This window comes from Triticum urartu, chromosome 7 (assembly GCF_003073215.2).
Source record: "Triticum urartu cultivar G1812 chromosome 7, Tu2.1, whole genome shotgun sequence".
Lineage (NCBI taxonomy): Eukaryota > Viridiplantae > Streptophyta > Magnoliopsida > Poales > Poaceae > Triticum > Triticum urartu.
In genome coordinates this window covers 130641883-130660831 of record NC_053028.1, presented here as the reverse complement: position 1 = coordinate 130660831, position 18949 = coordinate 130641883, and the positions used below count along the sequence as shown (strand labels likewise).

Below are 18949 nucleotides of genomic sequence, written 5' to 3'. Positions count from 1 at the left end.
AGTCAGCAGTCAATAGTTGACTGTTGACTGGTCAAACTGACTGGTGGGGCCTGAGTGTAAGTGACACATATTTTAACAGGGGATTTTAGTTAAATTATTAAGTTATTACCTTAGATTAAGTTAGTGGCCTTGGGCCCATGGATCAGTGAGAGGTTAGGGGAGTGGGTTAGTGTCAGGGAGGGGTTACCCCCACTAACCGAACAGGGGGCCATCCCAGGCAGAGGCCAGGGGCCTCGCCGGCAGTCTCGCACGGGCAAAAGGCGCCGGCAGCCACGGTGTGGCCGGCCGGACTAGCGGGAGGGCCGGTGGCCGGAGGGGGCGCAGCGGCTGGAGGCGCGGGGCAGCGGCGGCCGAAGGCTGGTGGGGCAAGCTGCAGGCGGCGGCAGTAGCGGGCGAGGGAACGCGGGCGGGAGAGCCGCGACGGCACACGGTGGGGGCGAGCGGGGCGTGCTTGCGGCGGGACCGCGCAGGGGCGCGGCTGGAGCAGAGCAGAAGCAGCGCGCAGGGGAGGCCACGGGCGACGAGAGGGAGGGGGCCGCGGGGAAGCGCCGGCAGCGGCGGGTTGCAGCAGGCGAGGAGCAGCGGCAAGAGCAGTACGCGGCGGCAGCGAGCGACAGCGGGTGCGGGCGCGCACGCAAGCGGGCACAGAGGCGCGCGGGGTGCAGGGGAGCGCCCAGGCGACGGTTTGGCGCGGTAGGACGCGGGCTTCAGAGAACTCTGGGCACGACGACCAAATCATGGGGACGGCGCTACAACGCGATTAACAGAGGGGGAGACAAGGGGAATCGGCGCTGCTCACCAAGGGAGGGTTGACGGCGAGCTCGGATTGGTCGGGGGCGTGCCGGAGCATGGATCCGCGACGGGGCATCGGTGGCGACCGCCGATGAAGACGAGGACGACGGCGACGATGGGGCGGCTCCAGGCTCGATCCCGAGCGTACGGCGCGGCTCTGGTCGAACGAAAGCACGGGGATGACGGAGTCGGCGATGAGAAGGCCCCTGGACAACTTGGCTTGACGAGGGAAGGCTTCAGAGTGCGTGGACGATGGTGGTGTGGCAACCTCAAGCTCCGGAACGAACGAAACGGAAGGCGGCGAGCAAGGGAGGAAGAACGAGTGGCCTAGGGTTTGTCTCACGCGTCGGGCGGGGCCTTATACGCCTCGGGGGCTCATCGGATGGTCAACACGGTGGCTCATCGGATGGTCAACACGGCGGCCATAGTGGCCATGGCGGCGCGGATGCCCGACACGTACAGGCTCTGCCTCCTCTCTGTACAGAGATGGGAGAAAGGCCTCTGGTGGGCTTGGGTTGTGTTGCTGTAGCACTAGGCCTCCAGTGCACAGTAATGCGTTTTTTTACCTATTGTTTCGTATTTTAGTTTTGCACCCAAAGGACTTTTGTAAAATGATTAGCTTGCCACAATAATTATGTTGCAATAACTGGCACTGCCACAATAAGTTTGAGGGTTATTCGAATTCATTTGAAAATCGGTTTAATTATAAATGTTTAAAAGTTGTTTTGGTTCCATTTTAAAATAGGTTAGGGGCATTTCACTAATTCAAAATATGTTGGATAATTTATGACAATTAGTTAGGGAATATTTTCAACCTAGCCTACATTTTTTATTTTAATGTTTGAAGGATTAATAACTTGACTTGTATTTGAATTTGAATTTGAGGTCGGTTTGAAACAAGTGAGGTTTAGCCAAAATTTTAATTATGATGACCTGGCATCATTAACAGGGTTTTACTGTAGCTTAACCATCGAGGTGTCACAGAAATGCACCTAACTAGATCTAGGGTTCATACACAACTATCAGACCCTCAATTCAACTACAACATCGCCCTAAAACAGTGATGATCACAGCCTTCGAGACAATCAGAACTAACAAAAACACACTAGAAATCGCTCACACATAGAATTGCAGGCATCTAATCTCTCGTACATAGAGAGGTGGTTGCCTACCGGGCGAGCCTCACCGGCTTGACTACCACCGCGACGGTGACGGAACTGCGCAATGCCGCCCTAAATGGCACACAAGCGACTCCCCCGCTGACGGGGACACCAGAGCGCCGCGAATCCGCCTGAATCTTGAGAGGGCTTAAGAGGAATGTGACCAGGGAGGAAGGGAGACATATTGCACCAGTACAAAAGCTTCGATAGCCTCACCTTCTCGTTGTGGCTGCTCCGGCGACGATGCTCCGGTCCAGTGAACACCAGCAACGGCCGCGAATGCCGTCGACTCTTCCGCCGTCGCCGCCTCCTCCTCTCGACTTCTCCTCCAATCGAATGGAACTGCTGTAGAGGGTGGGTTGGGGAGTAATGAAGGGGATGGGGAGAAAGCGCAGCACTGCTGAGGAGGAAAATGGCCAGTCATGGGAGACGCGAACAGAAGTCGTGCGCGGCGTGCGGGAGCGGCGGCAATTCCACTGCACGCCCCGACTCGCAACCGATGTCGTCCGAGGGAGAAATGACGTGCGGGTGAACTGAGAACACACCACACACCGGCCTTGTCCTACGTGGTACATAAAAACTGTCTCGCCGTGTCAAGATTCGTACAAATTTAAATGGACAGTGATGCAGACTTGTGGGCGAGTTACAGTAATGCCACATGTGTGGGCGTTAGTGTTTCCGTAATAAATTACATTGGATTACTAGTTTAGTCATTGTGAATTTCCCACGCACCCTGCCTCTCGAGCTGCGCCGCCGCCGAGCCGCTTCTCCCCGACGCCCCTTGTCTGTAATCTGCACCGCCGTCGAGCCATCAACCCGCCGACGCCTCCGCTACAAGCCAAACCGAGCGGCAGAGGCCAAGCAGCATGCACCGCCCCCGCCTCCTCCGAGGACGCTGGGGATTCCCGGCAGACGCCTCTTCGCGCCCCTCCCGCCCGCGCCTCCTCTGCAGTCCAGAAGGTACGCCCTTCTCTCCCTCCCTTCCTTTCTTTGTATCTTGCAGGTTGTAGTTTTTGGGAGCCTGAGTATGGCTATGTTGCTATATACAGTACATGATACATTGATACCCAGCATATGTGTACGGCGATGGCATTTTCCATTAGGTGTATTTGAATATAGGGGGTACATTATGCTAGTCAATGTTAAGAGGATGCTAAGATGTTGCTAGCTTCTTAGCTGGTATTCCTTAGCCCACCTTGTTCACTAAATGTCAAATTTGTACAGTCCTTAATTTCTTATGGGCATGACAGACAGGATAGTACATGAACATTGAACAAATAAAAATTGAACCAACTGTTAGAGGATGAGACGATTGTTTGCTTTTTGTTTTGAGGAACAGCGATTGTTTGCTAGGGCCGTAGTTTGCGGATTTCATTTGTGCTGTTGTTGGGCATTCACTGAAGGACTTTTGGCCAGGAATTATGAGGGAGTGTCAGGTTTTATTTTGCCTGAATTAATTATATGGCACAAACGTTCACTGTACAGTCCCAAAGTGTGACGCAGCCTGCTCCATATGATTACACGTGGCTACAGTGATTCTTGCGTCGTCATGACATCATCCATGATTTGGCAGCATTACCAGTCGTCGCGCTCTAGTGCATTCCTTTAGTTATCTTTGAAAATGTTAATTCCACTATGCCCCCTGATAATGTGCTTCTCCCCATATTGACATGTGGATACATGATAGCTTTTGGTGGTTAAGTGTTCTCTGGGGTTGGGCAAAGCCTGTACGTAATGAGAATATATTCCTGTACATTTACAAATGGTTGATTTTTCTTTCTTGTAATAGTTGTTTGGTGCATTAGAATATTTCGAGGACATTAGTTTATGCGTTTATCTCTTTTGTAGAGAGGTGCATGTTTGGTATCTTTGCTCGGGTGAGCTGAATGATCAGTACCTACTAGAGATGTATAAACAACTCCTTTCTCCTGCTGAAAGAGAGTATGTTGACTCAACGTTGCGGAAACATGCTATGTTGTCATGTGCATTGAAGCGCACCACCCTCTCAAGATGTATGTAACCACCAACTTCCTTTTGCATTGTCTGTCACATTTAATTGAAGTTTCATTCCTGTTTCTATCATTCAAGAGACAGTGTTGTCTATATTCTTGTCAATAGGAGTTAGGGAAATTGTCTGCTGATGTTTGATTCACAAGTGTGCATTGCTTAGATTTAACAATAACAACAGATAGGATCCTCTCCTTGAGTGGTGGTGACTATAAAAAAACACTTTTCTTAGTCTATATACTGTCATTATGGGGGAAAATCAGTATTGTTGTAACAAAAATACTTTAATATTTCTGGGGATTCAGCTGTTTTATGCAATTTATTGCTTTGGATGCAATGAGTCCATGAGTTATTCCCTTTGAACTTTTTCCTGTATATAGGTGCATGGCTTCCATTCGTGCATTTTTTGGCGTGAACAGCAGGAGCCCTGCCTTTGCATTGTAGGAGACCATTCGAGCATTCATCTGTCTTAATATATGGAGAACATATGATTCAATATCAATGTAACTTTTGACCTCTTGCATCCACGGATGACTTTTTCTTTCTCAAGTAACACTTTAGGACCTATTAGGTGTCCAATCACTTTCTGGTGCATGTGCAGTTCCCATAAAGAGTCATAAAAATGGAGAATGAAACCATCTGCCCTTTGACTTGTGATAACATGGAAGCTTGTCACGCTGCTCCATGTTTGAGTTTGTCAGCATTTTATCTTGTCAACAATTAGAATATATGCTTGTTTTGTCTGTTGTTACTGATAGCATAAGAGGAATACTGATATGCTATTGCTTATAGCTAATCTGTTTAAATTAGACTGGATACAGATTGTAAAATTGATTCGAGGTCGTTTGAGTTTAAGTACAACAATTTTCGCAAACCTGAGGTAAGAGGTTAGGCTTCAATGGTTCCTTTTTCTGCAATTTAAAGCCTTGTAACAACTGCCTTTGGTTGCTTTCCATGTATGATAAGATATTGTGGCCATCTGATGATATTGTGGATCTGCCCTTGCATTTCAACATTTCACACACTACTTCTTTGATTGCCTGTGGCATTGCCATGGATGCTAATGTATGTTCTTTGTCCCTGTGACAGCCAAAAGTGAGAAAGATATGGCCATGTTTCTGTTGCTGTGGAAGTTATTCAGTTGATATTGTTGTTTTATGTACCTTTTCAGATTGGCATTGATATTGAAGAGAAGAAGCGGAAGACAACCAAGAGTATTTTTTCTCTTGCTCGTCGTTTTTTCACCCCTTCAGAAGCTGATTATCTCACTGATATTTCTGATTCGTATGCTCAGGAAAAGGAATTCTTCAAACTATGGACTCTTAAAGTTAACGAGTCTCTCTTTGGCCCGCTACTATATGGCCCTTTCCTATGCAACCACTTCATTGTGCTATACATTCCTTAGAACATTGAGAAGTTATGGTATTTTTTACTACAAGGCTAGAACATATCAACTGCCCTATCATGTAGTGTAAGATACCACTTCAAAGATTAAACATTGTAGCTAACTTCGTTGTTCTTTGCTACAGAAATGCAGGTTTGGTATATGTATCTAGTGCAAACCCTTTTTAGATGCTAACTTGCTAACTCCACATATAACTATATTGAATAAATCAAATTGAAGTACACACAGGTGGGCATCTTATGAATGGTCCATTTGAGGAAAAAGGAATGTTATGCACCAAATATTGCCCTATTTGAATTAAATATTCATAATTCTGGTTACTGATACGATGTTGCAAAATAAATTGCTTACATGGAAGCATCATTGATTTCTAAATTTATAGGAAGCATATGTAAAGGCTCTCGGATTGGGTTTGTCAGGTGCTCCACTCAATGAGTTTACAATCAACTTGAAAACAAGCAAGGGAATTCGGGTTTCTAAGGTATGTAGCTTTTACCTTTCCCCTTCTTTGTTTTTTTGACATATAATACATGTGTCAGGGAGCTTCAGATCTATGTGTGAACAAAAATTCACTTGACATTTTGTGACACCTGCGTCTTGGCCCAACGGTCAGATGTCATGATAAGTGAATTTCATACGAAAAAATGCTGCTATGGGATGGTGTACTGCTGGTTCTTACTTCTTAAAACAACCGGGATAGCATCTCACCCTCTATTTTGGTCATCTCTGTCAATGGTTGAGATGTAATATGCCCTGCCACTCACTCTCACATATCATTTCAGCCTTCTTTTTTCTCACTGCACGGGCTCCAGCATGTTCCAAAATATTGAATAGCTTATGTTTTGCAAAATTTCAACACATGTTTTGCAGTAGATTAATCAGGTTTTGCCGTAATCCAAACTAAGTTTCACTAAACAATTCAATGCATTTTACATGGATCTGAACCAAGCCAATAAATTTGAGAAGACTCATAGTTGTTTGACCTTTTATTTACCGTTTTTGGGATGTGTTTCACATGTATTTCGGGGTTTCATGCAAGACTCACAAGAAATTCTCAAATTTCACATGTGTCACATATTTTATAGCAGAAATTAGTATTTCATCAATTAGAAAAACAACGGGGCAAACCTCCGTATAAGAAAGCAAAATAAGTAGAGAACGGAAATCAATAATGCATGTGTGAGGTCCACCATGTGCTGTGCAATCACACCAACACAATTAAACCATTGCCGGCACACGGAATCAAAAGTAGATGCCTACCCTGTTTTTTTGGCTTTTGCATGGTAACACCGTCCTATTTATTTATTTCGTTAAGGATATGCATCATAGGACATCAGCGAAGTCAGGCGCGTTATGTTATTGCAACCAACACTAAATCATTTTTATCAATCTACCTTGACTCTCGTCGGATTTTCCAGGCATCGAAAGTATGTAATGATTCCAACTCTGGGTGTGATCATCTGTCTGTGAATTGGCTACTTTTTTTTGACGGTGCTACGGCGGGCTTACGCCGGCCTGAACCATTTTCATTATATATAAGAGAAGGATACAAGACATCAGGTACAACAGAAAGCAACCAACACACATAAGAAGGCACAAGAAAGAACAGAAGAACCAGAAAAGAACTACGACAAGCAGCCAACACCAAGAACTTAGCACCCAACACTACTAGCTGGACCGAGAAGAGCGGAAGCAAGCTTTGTTGAATCAATCGAAAGGAGATCCGTCACCGAGAAGTGTCGGAAGTATGCCTTAGAGGCAATAATAAATTAGTTATTATTATATTTCCTTGTTCATGATAATCGTTTATTATCCATGCTAGAATTGTATTGATAGGAAACTCAGATACATGTGTGGATACATAGACAACACCATGTCCCTAGTAAGCCTCTAGTTGACTAGCTCGTTGATCAATAGATGGTTACGGTTTCCTGACCATTGGATGTCATTGATAACGGGATCACATCATTAGGAGAATGATGTGATGGACAAGACCCAATCGTAAGCCTAGCACAAGATCATGTAGTTCGTATGCTAAAGCTTTTCTAATGTCAAGTATCATTTCCTTAGACCATGAGATTGTGCAACTCCCGGATACCGTATGAGTGCTTTGGGTGTGCCAAACGTCACAACGTAACTGGGTGGCTATAAAGGTACACTACAGGTATCTCCGAAAGTGTTTGTTGGGTTGGCACGAATCGAGACTGGGATTTGTCACTCTGTGTAAACGGAGAGGTATCTCTGGGCCCACTCGGTAGGACATCATCATAATGTGCACAATGTGATCAAGGAGTTGATCACGGGATGATGTGTTACGGAACGAGTAAAGAGACTTGCCGGTAACGAGATTGAACAAGGTATCGGGATACCGACGATCGAATCTCGGGCAAGTGTCGTACCGATAGACAAAGGGAATTGTATACGGGATTGATTAAGTCCTTGACATCGTGGTTCATCCGATGAGATCATCGTGGAACATGTGGGAGCCAACATGGGTATCCAGATCCCGCTGTTGGTTATTGACCGGAGAGTCATCTCGGTCATGTCTGCATGTCTCCCGAACCCGTAGGGTCTACACACTTAAGGTTCGATGACGCTAGGGTTATAGAGATATTAGTATGCGGTAACCCGAATGTTGTTCGGAGTCCCGGATGAGATCCCGGACGTCACGAGGAGTTCCGGAATGGTCCGGAGGTAAAGAATTATATATAGGAAGTGCTATTTCGGCCATCGGGACAAGTTTCGGGGTCACCGGTATTGTACCGGGACCACCGGAAGGGTCCCGGGGGTCCACCGGGTGGGGCCACCTGCCCCGGGGGGCCACATGGGCTGTAGGGGGTGCGCCTTGGCCTATATGGGCCAAGGGCACCAGCCCCAAGAGGCCCATGCGCCAAGAGAAGAGGAAAAGGAAGAGTCCTAAAGGGGGAAGGCGCCTCCGAGGTGCCTTGGGGAGGAGAGACTCCTCCCTTAGCCGCACCCTTCCTTGGAGGAAGGGCCAAGGCTGCGCCCCCCTCTCCCTTGGCCCTATATATAGTGGGGGGAAGGGAGGGCAACCATACCTAAGCCCTGGCGCCTCCCTCTCCCTCCCATGACACATCTCCCTCCTCCCGCAGCGCTTGGCGAAGCCCTGTTGGAATCCCGCTACTTCCACCACCACGCCGTCGTGCTGTTGGATCTCCATCAACCTCTCCTCCCCCCTTGCTGGATCAAGAAGGAGGAGACGTCGCTGCTCCGTACGTGTGTTGAACGCGGAGGTGCCGTCCGTTCGGCGCTAGGATCATCGGTGATTTGGATCACGACGAGTACGACTCCATCAACCCCGTTCTCTTGAACGCTTCCGCGCGCGATCTACAAGGGTATGTAGATCCACTCCTCCCTCGTTGCTAGATGACTCCATAGATAGATCTTGGTGACACGTAGAAAAATTTTGAATTTATGCTACGTTCCCCAACAAGAAGACGTAGAGAAGAAGTTGCCAGCTGCCCCGCGATCACTCTGCACCTTGAAGAGCTAGGAAGTCGCAACCACCGTCGAAGGGCATCCCATTGCCTAGCCACGTCGCGGCAAAGAGAGCCACAGACCGTGCCGAAGGGCAATGTTCCACCGAGACAGGCCCTGCACCTCCTCTAGGCCAACACCACGGCCACCATCAAAAATAGAGAGAACCAAAGCACTATGCCAGGCAACAAAGCCTCGGACACCGTCGAAGGGCACCGAACACCGAGACCTCATCGTCGCCACGAGCCCCAAGAGGTAGGTCCACCATCAGCACCGAGGTGACCAAGGGATTGGTCGCCGCCACAGATCACTTCCACCGCCACCACCCTGCACACCAACAACCCAACAAACACTCTAATCCAGACATCAAGCTGCCAACCGCGGATCCGTGGCCCCCAAAAACAACGCCCCCAAGGGGGAGAAACGACATCGAGACGCCGTCGTCGTCTGATCCAGAGATTAAGAGGGTACCGTAGCTTCCCAATGACGCCTTCAAGAAGGGAAAACGGCGCCCGATGGCGTCGCCGCCATCGTTGCCGACAAGATCGACATAGGCTTTCGCCTGAAGCATCCCGTCCCCGTCATCTCCGTTGAAACTGGCCGATGTGCCCAGCAGCCCGAGACCTCCCCGCCCTCCTACCAGTCCACGGCGAGCGTCCCCACTAGGACTAGCATGAGGCTCCGTTGACACAGAAGCTCACCTCGAGCACCTGCACAGCCGGAGTCGGGTCGTTGTCGGCTGCCACCTGCATTCAAGCCCTTGCCGCCAACCACACGCCACCACCACCGCAGTCAAGCTCTATCGACGGCATCCGCCGCCGACCCCCTGGTCATGGCCACGTACGCCGGTTGGCCGGGTGAGTTCAGGAAAGACAGATCTGGGCGCCAAGAGCATCCCAGACCGGCAAGACTGCACCCCCGCACGACCACGCAGCTCGTGCGCGCACACCACGCCGCCCAACACCTCTGCCCTTCGCCACCTGCAGGCCGGCGCCACGCCTGACCGGCTCGCTGGATCCAGATCCAGGTCACCAGGTCCACCGGCCGCCACGCCGCCGCTGCACAGCCGCCTGCCACCGCCTTGCATCCACCACCCTGAGGCATCCCGCGCAGGATGAGACCGCCGCCGACCGCGGCCAGATGCGCCGCCGGCAGAGGGCCTCGCGTCACCGAGCCCTGCCTCCTTGAAGAAAGAGACGCCCCGCCGCCGCCGTCCCTGGGTCCAGCGCGAGCTTTGCCGGTGGAAGCCTCTGGCGGCGGCAAGACGGGAAGGAGCGAGGGGAAGGGGTGGTGGCGGCGCTAGGTTTTCGCCCCCGAGTCGCCAGAGCTAGGCGACGCGGGGCTGTGAATTGGCTACTTGCACTCGCGGAGCTAAATAGTTCTCATTGCATGGCAGTTTGTATGGAGAATGACTCAAGATGTCAAGGTTTGTATTGACGGCCTGGGGACAAAGAGTTTGGTTCTTTTGTTTCTTTCAGTCACTCCATTACTATTGATGTATACTAGTGACTGGGGCGCCACCTGGTGGCGCCTCTTGAGGCGTTATTGTGCGCACTAATCATGTTGCCGTAATTGTTAACATGCTGACAACACAGAGAAGCAACAGTGATTAAAAATATAACGCAACTCTACCGATAGCAACAAAAATAGCAGCTCCTAGAAAATCTTTGTCATGGCTCTTTTAAATCATATTCATATATTCTTATCAAGAGACCCAACAAATTATTCACTGCCAAACCAGAAAGTCCCATTCATGTACATCAGAGAAGAACATCCACCTCACATTAAGATCACTCAACTGTTACGAACCTAAAAACACGGGAGGGGGGGATTTGGCGGTTGCAATGAAGCTTATTTGTTAACTCCAGAATTAGACATTGCTAGCAATAAGCAACAGGGAGTGCACCATCAATTCATTTATGGCAGTTTGTGCATTCTGTCAATAAATAACAAAGGAAGATGATGAATATAATAGTTCAAATAAACTCAACCTTTGTTATGAGTCCAGACTAATGTTTTAAGTTGCCATGGTAACACTACCTGTTGATTCCTAAAAGAAACAAAACCGGACCCTCTGGATCGTCCAGTCTTTTGATCCCACATAATAGCATCGCTGCACAAGTTACCAAGCTGAAGTGGTAAGGCAGAATATACTGTACAAATGGGATGAAGTACATGAGCTATCAAACACTTACGAACAGATAGAATGAACTGCCAAAAAGACCTACGAGAATAAACCGAACAGGTTTGTAATTCAAGTGAATGTATGAGAAAGTGTTTTCTCTTCTGTGTAATTCAATTCCTCAATTCACAGTACCACAAATGTAACATTATTCGAATCATAATATAGTATGTTAAAACGAATGGCAACATGTCCTGCAGTAGGGCACAAAGTCAAGACCATAACCTGCAATGCTAACAATTTTTCACAAGTACATGTCTCCATGAACCTGAAGTAAAAAAGTAGACCTGCCTTGTAGCTATAGAAGACGCTCTTGGAGTTGCCGGGCAGCTCCCCGGTGGTCTGCACCCAGGAGTTGCAGGCGAAGTGCACGGATGCTCTCGAGGAAGAGCTCGTGGTGGTGCCGGATGGCCAGGGCGAGGGCGCCCGGCAAACTTTTGAAGGTTGTGTTCCTGATCAGACTAATTGTTAATCATGAGACTGAGATTGTTGCAACTGAATTTCTTATCAGGAAGGTGTGGAGATCACTAAGTTACATAGTGGGTAACGAACGCAAAGACGACATTCATGACCTGGGCACCAATGTATCCCTTCTCTACAATCAGCTTGGCTCCATACCTTACCCCCAAAGAATAGCCGCAGAACAGAAGCATCAGGATGGTGCCCATGCCCGATGGCCGGTGGGGAGTCGGCGGTGCCGAGCCGCCTGCCTTTTCAGTTCAGCAATTCTCTGCTTGTGAAGCTCCTCAAACCAAGCACTGCAATGAAGCAAATACAATTCTAAGTACTAATACATCAATCTAAAAGTTACTTCGCTGTAGGACACAAACTATCTATTTTAAATTACAGTCGGTTGAAATGTCCCGCATACTAAAAATTGTATACGAGAATGTTAATAATCATGATTTGAACAAATTTCTTCTATCACCTCTCTACTTGATTCCGAGTCCTGCCCAATGCCCATGATGGATTAAAATTGAAAATTCTTCTACTCCCTCTGTTCACTTTTATAAGACCTTGAAGACATTTAAGACAATGTTCAAAACAGCCTATTTTGAATTGTCTAAAACGACTTACAAAAATGAACGGAGGGAGTACCAAAAATCCAGACATTGTCCTTTGAATACATCATGGTATGTAGTATACGCAAGCACAAACTAAATGGAAAGATCATTAACATGGACAAGCACAGACATCACAGGGATAGGTAACACTTACTCGCATGTATAGTAGCATGCTTGAATCTCTGAAAATTTGCTTCGCCTTCTTGCAAACAAAAAAACAGCCAACCAATTAAGGGATTCAGGTTCCCTACACCCCACATAATTTCAAAATTGCAAATACTTTGATCTATAAAACCAACTATGGAGTGTTCAAAATGTTTCTGCGAATGGGCACAACGCTCCCACATATCCAAACATTTTTGACAAATTGCCCTTCGTAAATCATGCCACATTTTACCCGTGGATGGTGGTTGGGCATTGATTAGTCTTTAAATACGGAAATGGTCGCTAATATCACAAAGATTTACTTCTGCTAAGATCAGGCACGAATTGCAGAATGAGGAGTTAATTGACCTGCTGGTGGATCCTCCTTTATTCATAGGGTAGCTTCCAACTTTACTCACCTTCACCTCACAACAAAAAACTAAGGGAAAATATGAAGTACTTGAACAGAAAAGAGTAGGCTCACTCATGCATACATAAAGTTGAAGAAATGTCATCATCTTTGCCAAAAGTGTCAATAACACCTATCAGAGTTGTCTCAAAGTGAGTAGAAATAGCATCAAAACTCTACAAAGAGAAAAAAAGAAAGGCCATGAACATCTACAACATGAGACTGACACTGTATTCTCATATAAAGCAAAACTTACTTATTTGACAACAATTATAAAGAGAAGATTCATTAACTGGTTCATATGGTTGCTCAAAAAATTAACTGGTTCATATCTGTCATATATATAAAAAACATAGATCAATTCCAGTCTTTAGTACGAACAGTGGGGTATTAGTCTATGCTTCAGCAGACACAGATGAAAATAACTTCCCTTTTGGCACGACATTGTGAGTGTACGAGCAACATAAGACACCTAGCAAATGTATACCAGCATGCTTGTCACGGTGAAACAATGCATACTTAATTTAGAAATTTATCCAGCGATAATTATTTCAGAGCCAGAAAGTGAATCATCAAATGTCTGACTTGCAGCCAAGTTGCTTTTGTGGTAAAATAATCTGAATCGAGTGACAATCATTTGAATTTGAAATTGCAATTGCTCGTGGAACTTTTCACTTTAGTTGGAAAATGAAGAACAATTCTACTTGCCTCAGTAACCATGGACAGAGAGAGGAGGCAACCATGTTGAAAAACTGAATTTGTAGGGGAAAAACATGTCTTAACGCAAACAAATTCAATGCTAACTTTGCAAGATCCTGTTGTGTTGGAAGACATTACCTGGTCTGCTTGACGACGCAGACTGACAAGGAATACTAATAAAGCTCCGCGCATGACAAAACCAGGACCAAGCAAAGCCGACCTCTCATATGATACCGCAAATAACTTTCATAACTGAAAGTACTACTAAGTAAAATGCGTGCTACACAAATCACAACGCAAGCGCCACTTTCAGATTTGGTCGCAAGTACATCAAGGAAATCAGTCCAACCGCTCAACTCGCATCGCATGAGCAGAATCTTGCTAAGGCATGTGCACCTACCTAAGCCAGTAAAATGTACAGATCCAACCGCTCCTAGAACAAAAAGAAACGCACCGATGCCATTACTTGTGGTACTGCCGCTAGCAGTAGCCGGTACCAGCTCAACTTGGCTGGGTGAGAAGCGCAAGCCGTGGCATCAGCGCCGGCAGCGTCATGGGGAATGTCCAGCGCGACCATGAATCAATTCAAGTAAGCTATGGGTGGTTGTGTTCATCACCAAAAAAAGACATAAATCACAAGTCCAGACGGATCTTCACTCACATCAACACAATAGAGGAATACAGAAGAAAGAAGAACATTGTATGTCTATTATACAATGTATTTGTATAATAGATAAGGCAAATTTGTCTATTATTAATAGATAAGGAAAATTTGTGTATCTATAGCATAGCAAAAGAGGGCTCAGTTTTGTCTTTGATCTTCAAGCCCAACACTCACATCTCTTGCTGCGTAACATACCCATCGCAATGTAAACGAATGCCCTGGTTATCACTCGCCAAAATGACCATCCGAGGCGCAGAACCTCCAACATTACTGATGAATTGAACAGACTGCAAGAGAGGTAAGAGTGGGCTCTAATTTAGTACCCACAGGCCACAGCAGTCTTGATTGCTCAAGACATGCTTATTTCAGCCAGAGTCATCATCATCGCCCCTCATTTTTTACCGAAAAGGAGGTTGTACCTGTATGTTGTGTATATAAGATGGGGTAATTCAAGGCCAGGATGGTGCAGAGTCCACACGAGCAGCAGCAGAAGCAGACAATGAATCCACTGTGTCTCCTCTGGCTCGTCGTTGACGTTGTCCCGGGCACCCGTGCTCCTCCTGTCCACCACCAAAGAGGAAGAGCTTCCATCCGTGACAGCTAGTTTAGATTCTTCGAATCTTCAGCAAAATGGTCTAACTGAGGTCAATAGCATTAATTTCCTTTTTTTGACTTTCCAGATTCTAAATTCAGTGCATGAATGACAAGTAAGATCTTGATCTTGACATCACAGTATGCAGCAGTTTAACATTTAAAATGACCATTTGTTCACTCAAAGGTACTCCTATATTTCCGAGTGGTTTATAGATACTGAGTAAGAAACCCAAAAGCAGTATACATTATGCGTAGAAAGAATCCCATACAACAATATGTACATGCAGTGGCGGAGCTTCATGGGGGCCAACCTGGGCCATGGCCCCCTCAGCTCACAACAAACCAAGCCTATATACCTTTGTTCTAGGGCTATTTTCTACCAAAAATCAGCTGAAAATAATCATGTTTGCCCCCCCTCAAGGCCATGCCCCCCCATGATTTAGGCTGAAGCTCCGCCACTGTGTACATGGAAAGATAAATCATTATCTGATTGGTATCTTTTGAATCCATCTTCTCCAAAATAAACACCGACAATCCTTATCTGGCTGTGCGTATAATTCAGAGATGCAAGCAAAGTTGATTATGGTAATATCAACCGACCGGCAGAATGGAGTCAACTCTTTCCGCATTCAATTCTCCTCTCAATGATGCTATGAAGCAGCCCACGTCAAATATATCTTGAAACTCACTGTAGATGAAGCAGCATAAATGGATAAAACAAACTCAAACCTTCATTGAAATTAGAAATTGTGGTGCAAACCCAAACTGAAGTTTACTAACTGAACTAACAAATCTAAAAAAAAGTAGCAAGCTGTACTGAACCAGTCAAGCAAGTGATTTCCTTAACTTTTAGAAATCGTGGTGCAGAGCCAAAATGAAGTTTGCTTACTGAACTAAGAAATCTCAACAAAAGGGCAAGCTGCATTGAACCCAAGAAACATCACATAAGTAGGAAAGCACCCTGATATCCATATGTACATGCATACAAGCGTGCACACATCAATCCATCCATCAGCCTCAGGAGCATACCTCGCCTCAGACCAACCAAACCTGACGACGCACCAGACAACACCGTAAATGCATCTTGGTCCTCGTCGTCGCGGACGAGGGTGGGGAGCCGGGAGAGGTCACGCCCGCTGCACGGACCCCAGAGACCTCGCCGGCCCACCCGACACTGCGGCGGCTGCCCGAGCCAGGGCCTCCATGCCGGCGGCGTCGCGGCGCGGACAGGATGCCTAGCCCCACGAGAGGGAAGGATCCTAGGGCCGAGACTCCTCATCGCCCCTCTCCCAGCAACAAGCACCTCGCCTCCCTCCCGTGTGCTCCCGAGATCCAAATCGCCCCTGAAATCGGGGATATGAAGCTGGAGGAGGTGGAGCTCGGGACGGGAGATGAAAAGGGCACGAGCACGGGCGGCGGCACGCGGTGTATTTGGCGGAGAAAGAGGCGGCGCGGCGGAGCAGCAGGAAAGGAGCTGGGCGTTGGAGGAGAGGAAAGGAAAGAGGGAGAGAGAGGGTCGCGTGTGTGGGGAAGGAAACCAGAGGAGATCTTTTTCATCGAGAGTTTACCTTGAGGAGGTGTTAATTGAGCGACAGTAAAATCTGCGTGGCATGGGTGAGAAGGCGCCTTTGATGCGTAGGTTAATGGTTTTAATGTTTCAGGTCCTGAAAGTAGTCCAGCGGCAGTAGGATTAAAAGTATGGAAGACCATACCATTTGTAGAAGACACACTTGTCTCTGGAACAGAAGCTGTTAAACTTATTGCTTGACCGTACGATCTCACCAGATCACATTATGATGCAAGATTTGGTGTTTCACCAAGTAGGAGGCTAAACACTGAGAATTCTTGAGGCGTCAGTTAACTCTCTACGCCCGCAATATTTGGGGTACTCAGGAAAGTTGCAGGTTCTGCTTTGCTTTTCCCGTCCAGTTGGTTCCCTGCGGCAGTCGTTTTTTTATCGGTCTGGTCCGGCTTATGTACTTGCTGCCAGAGTGCTCGTTGCTGATTTTTGGCAACAACAAAAAATGGCATGTGATTTATTCTTCAATTATCTGGAAAGCTCAGGGTGATCACTCATGTGATTTTCGGGAGTATTAGAAAAAAAACAACTTTACAAATAACTGTTGATATGCTCTTGTGTTGAAACTGAAGTACTGAACCGGAGATCTTAGGACAGTGTTGGATTTGAACAGTTATTTGTAAAGCTGTTTTTGTGTTTGGCACAAAAAACACGAGTTTAGCACATCCAACACATCGCATTTCTTGTGTTGGATGAGCTAAACTTGTGTTTCTTGTGTGGAGAATCTCATGCTTTTCGTTGGAAAAGTACGGTAGGCACCGCAACTGCGATTGCACTATGACAAGGTGGCTGACGTAGCTGAAGATAGTCGTGGTGTAGCCCCAGTATGCACACACGTTGAATCGATAAAATAGAACTGGAAACTACTTTTGTTTTCTTCCCTTGAATCTTGCTGGAAACAGCTGCTACGTACGCCCTCGTCGTGTATATCCAGTTATCAAGCTGAGTTTGAGAGAAGAGACAGAGCGGCCAGTGTCTCCATCTCCATAAGCTAGCGTAGGGCGTCTCAGCCTGCAACACATGGCTCTCCATGTGTCACGGTGCATGCAACCCTACCTCTACACCCGAACCGGTTATATGACCCTCCACCGCAACACACGGACGCCAAGAATATCCAACAACAGCTACGGCAACATCCAACACTATGACGCTTCTCTTGCTGCATGCCTTGCTGCTGGCAAGTGCAGCTGCGGCAGCAGCAGCAGCATCTGAGGCCGGCGACACTGCAGGCGGCAACGCTACTGCAGGCGGCAACGCCACCACGGCTCAAGGCCTATGCAACGGCGCCGGGTGCCAGCCACCGCCGCAGCCGCTACCGATCTACGGCGGCCCTCCGCCGTCGCCGCCGTCGACGACGCCGCCCTCCCCGGGCATGCAGGCGCCGTGCCCGCCGGTGACGCCCGTTTGCTGCGGCGGCCAAAACACGCCTCAGCAGCCGTACTACCAAGCGCCTCCGATCGGCTACCTTCCCTACTACAACGAGTCTGCTTCTTCGGTGCTCGTGCCACCGACTCCGGTCGCCGCCGTTGCCTATTACGTGATCGTACCATGTCTCTTGCTTTGGGTTGTGGTGTAACGGTGATCACTGAAGCCTCGTCCAACATCAAGAGAAGATTGGGCTCCACATACAAAAAAAAAAGCTGTACTAGAAGCAGGGGTACGTCTTGCCATGCCGTTTTTCTGTCGTTGTAAAGCCGGTTCTATAGCGGAAGTATCTTTCTCACCTCGAGCTCAAATGCTTCTGGCATGAATAGTATAATAAAACATATTCTCTCCGTTTCAAATTACTCGTCTCAAAAATGGATGTATTTAGAACTAAAATACATTTCGATACATCCATACATACAAGTAATTTGAAACGGAGAGAGTAGAAGATAATTTCAAAAAAAAATCTGATTTTTTCTTTTTTGCAAAGTTTAGTGAATGTTAGAGTACTAGCAATGTTTCATCATGAAATCACATTGATGAAAGTCAGTGGCAGAAAGAAAAAGGAAATCAAAGCTCTAAAATGCATTCTAAAGTACCATCACTAGTTCGCAACTGATACGGAGCTAGCTCGTTTATTGGATTTGGATTGGCTCCTAGTGACCGGGATCTAGCCAATCCCCTAAATCCTGTAGTGAAGTATACCCAAGCATCTATTCCAGCCAAGGTTTTTGCCTTGAGAACAAACCACTTATATGAAAGTGACCCGTGGTGAATAGTGTACGTGCCGCGTGGTATTAATTTGGTTCACGGCGGGGTAGAAAGGCGTTGTGGATACAAGTTTTTGATTGAAATTTTTTGAACGGGTGTGACTATCGATTTGGTTGGTTTAGCGTTTTTGTACTGCATGTGGGGTAGGTTGATTTGTTCGGTGTTTTTGCGTACTTCCTCCGGTTCTTTTTACTCTGCATATTAGAATTCTTTAAAGTCAAACTTTATAAAGTTTGATCGTATTTATATGAAAAAATATCAACATCTATCGTGCTAAAGTTATACAATATGAAACTTTAAATCATGACACATCTATTGATATTGATTTTAGATTGTAAATGTTGATATTTTTTTATATAAAGTTGGTCAAACTTTACAAAGCTTGATTTCAGTTAAATTTTATATGCAAATTAAAAAGGACCGGAAGAGGGAGTACTTACTTTGCGTCGCTGTCGCGTTGGAATTTGATGCTTTCATGTATTTGAATTGGCCATGCGTTTGTCTCCCGGCCGCTGTTGCCCGATCGATGCGTCGCGTTCTTCTGTTCTTGCCGCTG

General features: G+C 46.9%; 2 protein-coding genes and 1 long non-coding RNA gene across 15 annotated transcripts; 2 read left to right on the top strand and 1 right to left on the bottom strand.

Moving 5' to 3' along the window:
• Positions 1 to 1225: 1225 nt before the first annotated feature.
• Positions 1226 to 16386, top strand: LOC125518549 (4'-phosphopantetheinyl transferase HetI-like). The gene is made up of 10 exons (XM_048683367.1): positions 1226 to 1296; positions 2658 to 2912; positions 3801 to 3964; positions 4781 to 4839; positions 4926 to 5024; positions 5131 to 5286; positions 5747 to 5845; positions 6783 to 6814; positions 10194 to 10282; positions 16280 to 16386. The coding sequence occupies exons 1-10, from the start codon at positions 1226 to 1228 to the stop codon at positions 16384 to 16386; spliced, it is 1131 nt and encodes a 376-aa protein (XP_048539324.1).
• LOC125517994 lies at positions 10517 to 16173 on the bottom strand. Of its 13 annotated transcripts, none has more exons than XR_007287882.1 (6): positions 15219 to 16173; positions 12263 to 14644; positions 11663 to 11802; positions 11332 to 11496; positions 10903 to 11015; positions 10517 to 10798 (listed from the first exon to the last, which is right to left on the bottom strand). It is a non-coding gene; the product is annotated as an uncharacterized LOC125517994 (long non-coding RNA). The 13 variants fall into 13 exon arrangements; XR_007287881.1 differs by having other exon boundaries at positions 12263 to 14608; XR_007287886.1 differs by having other exon boundaries at positions 12263 to 12310; positions 12747 to 16172.
• Positions 16387 to 17306: 920 nt separating the features above from the next.
• Positions 17307 to 17933, top strand: LOC125525238 (vegetative cell wall protein gp1-like). Its single transcript, XM_048690241.1, has one exon. It carries the CDS (start codon positions 17342 to 17344, stop codon positions 17771 to 17773), a length of 432 nt encoding a protein of 143 aa, XP_048546198.1. The 5' UTR covers positions 17307 to 17341; the 3' UTR covers positions 17774 to 17933.
• The last annotated feature ends 1016 nt before the right edge of the window (positions 17934 to 18949 follow it).

What these genes read in the sequence shown, in the direction of transcription:
- LOC125518549 (XM_048683367.1), top strand. Translation starts at nt 1,226, where the DNA reads ATGGCGGCGCGGATGCCCGACACGTACAGGCTCTGCCTCCTCTCTGTA. An exon ending in TCAAACTATGGACTCTTAAA is followed by an intron (nt 5,287 to 5,746) that starts GTTAACGAGTCT and finishes CTAAATTTATAG; the next exon opens with GAAGCATATGTAAAGGCTCT. An exon ending in TATGGAGAATGACTCAAGAT is followed by an intron (nt 10,283 to 16,279) that starts GTCAAGGTTTGT and finishes TTAATGTTTCAG; the next exon opens with GTCCTGAAAGTAGTCCAGCG.
- LOC125525238 (XM_048690241.1), top strand. Translation starts at nt 17,342, where the DNA reads ATGACGCTTCTCTTGCTGCATGCCTTGCTGCTGGCAAGTGCAGCTGCG.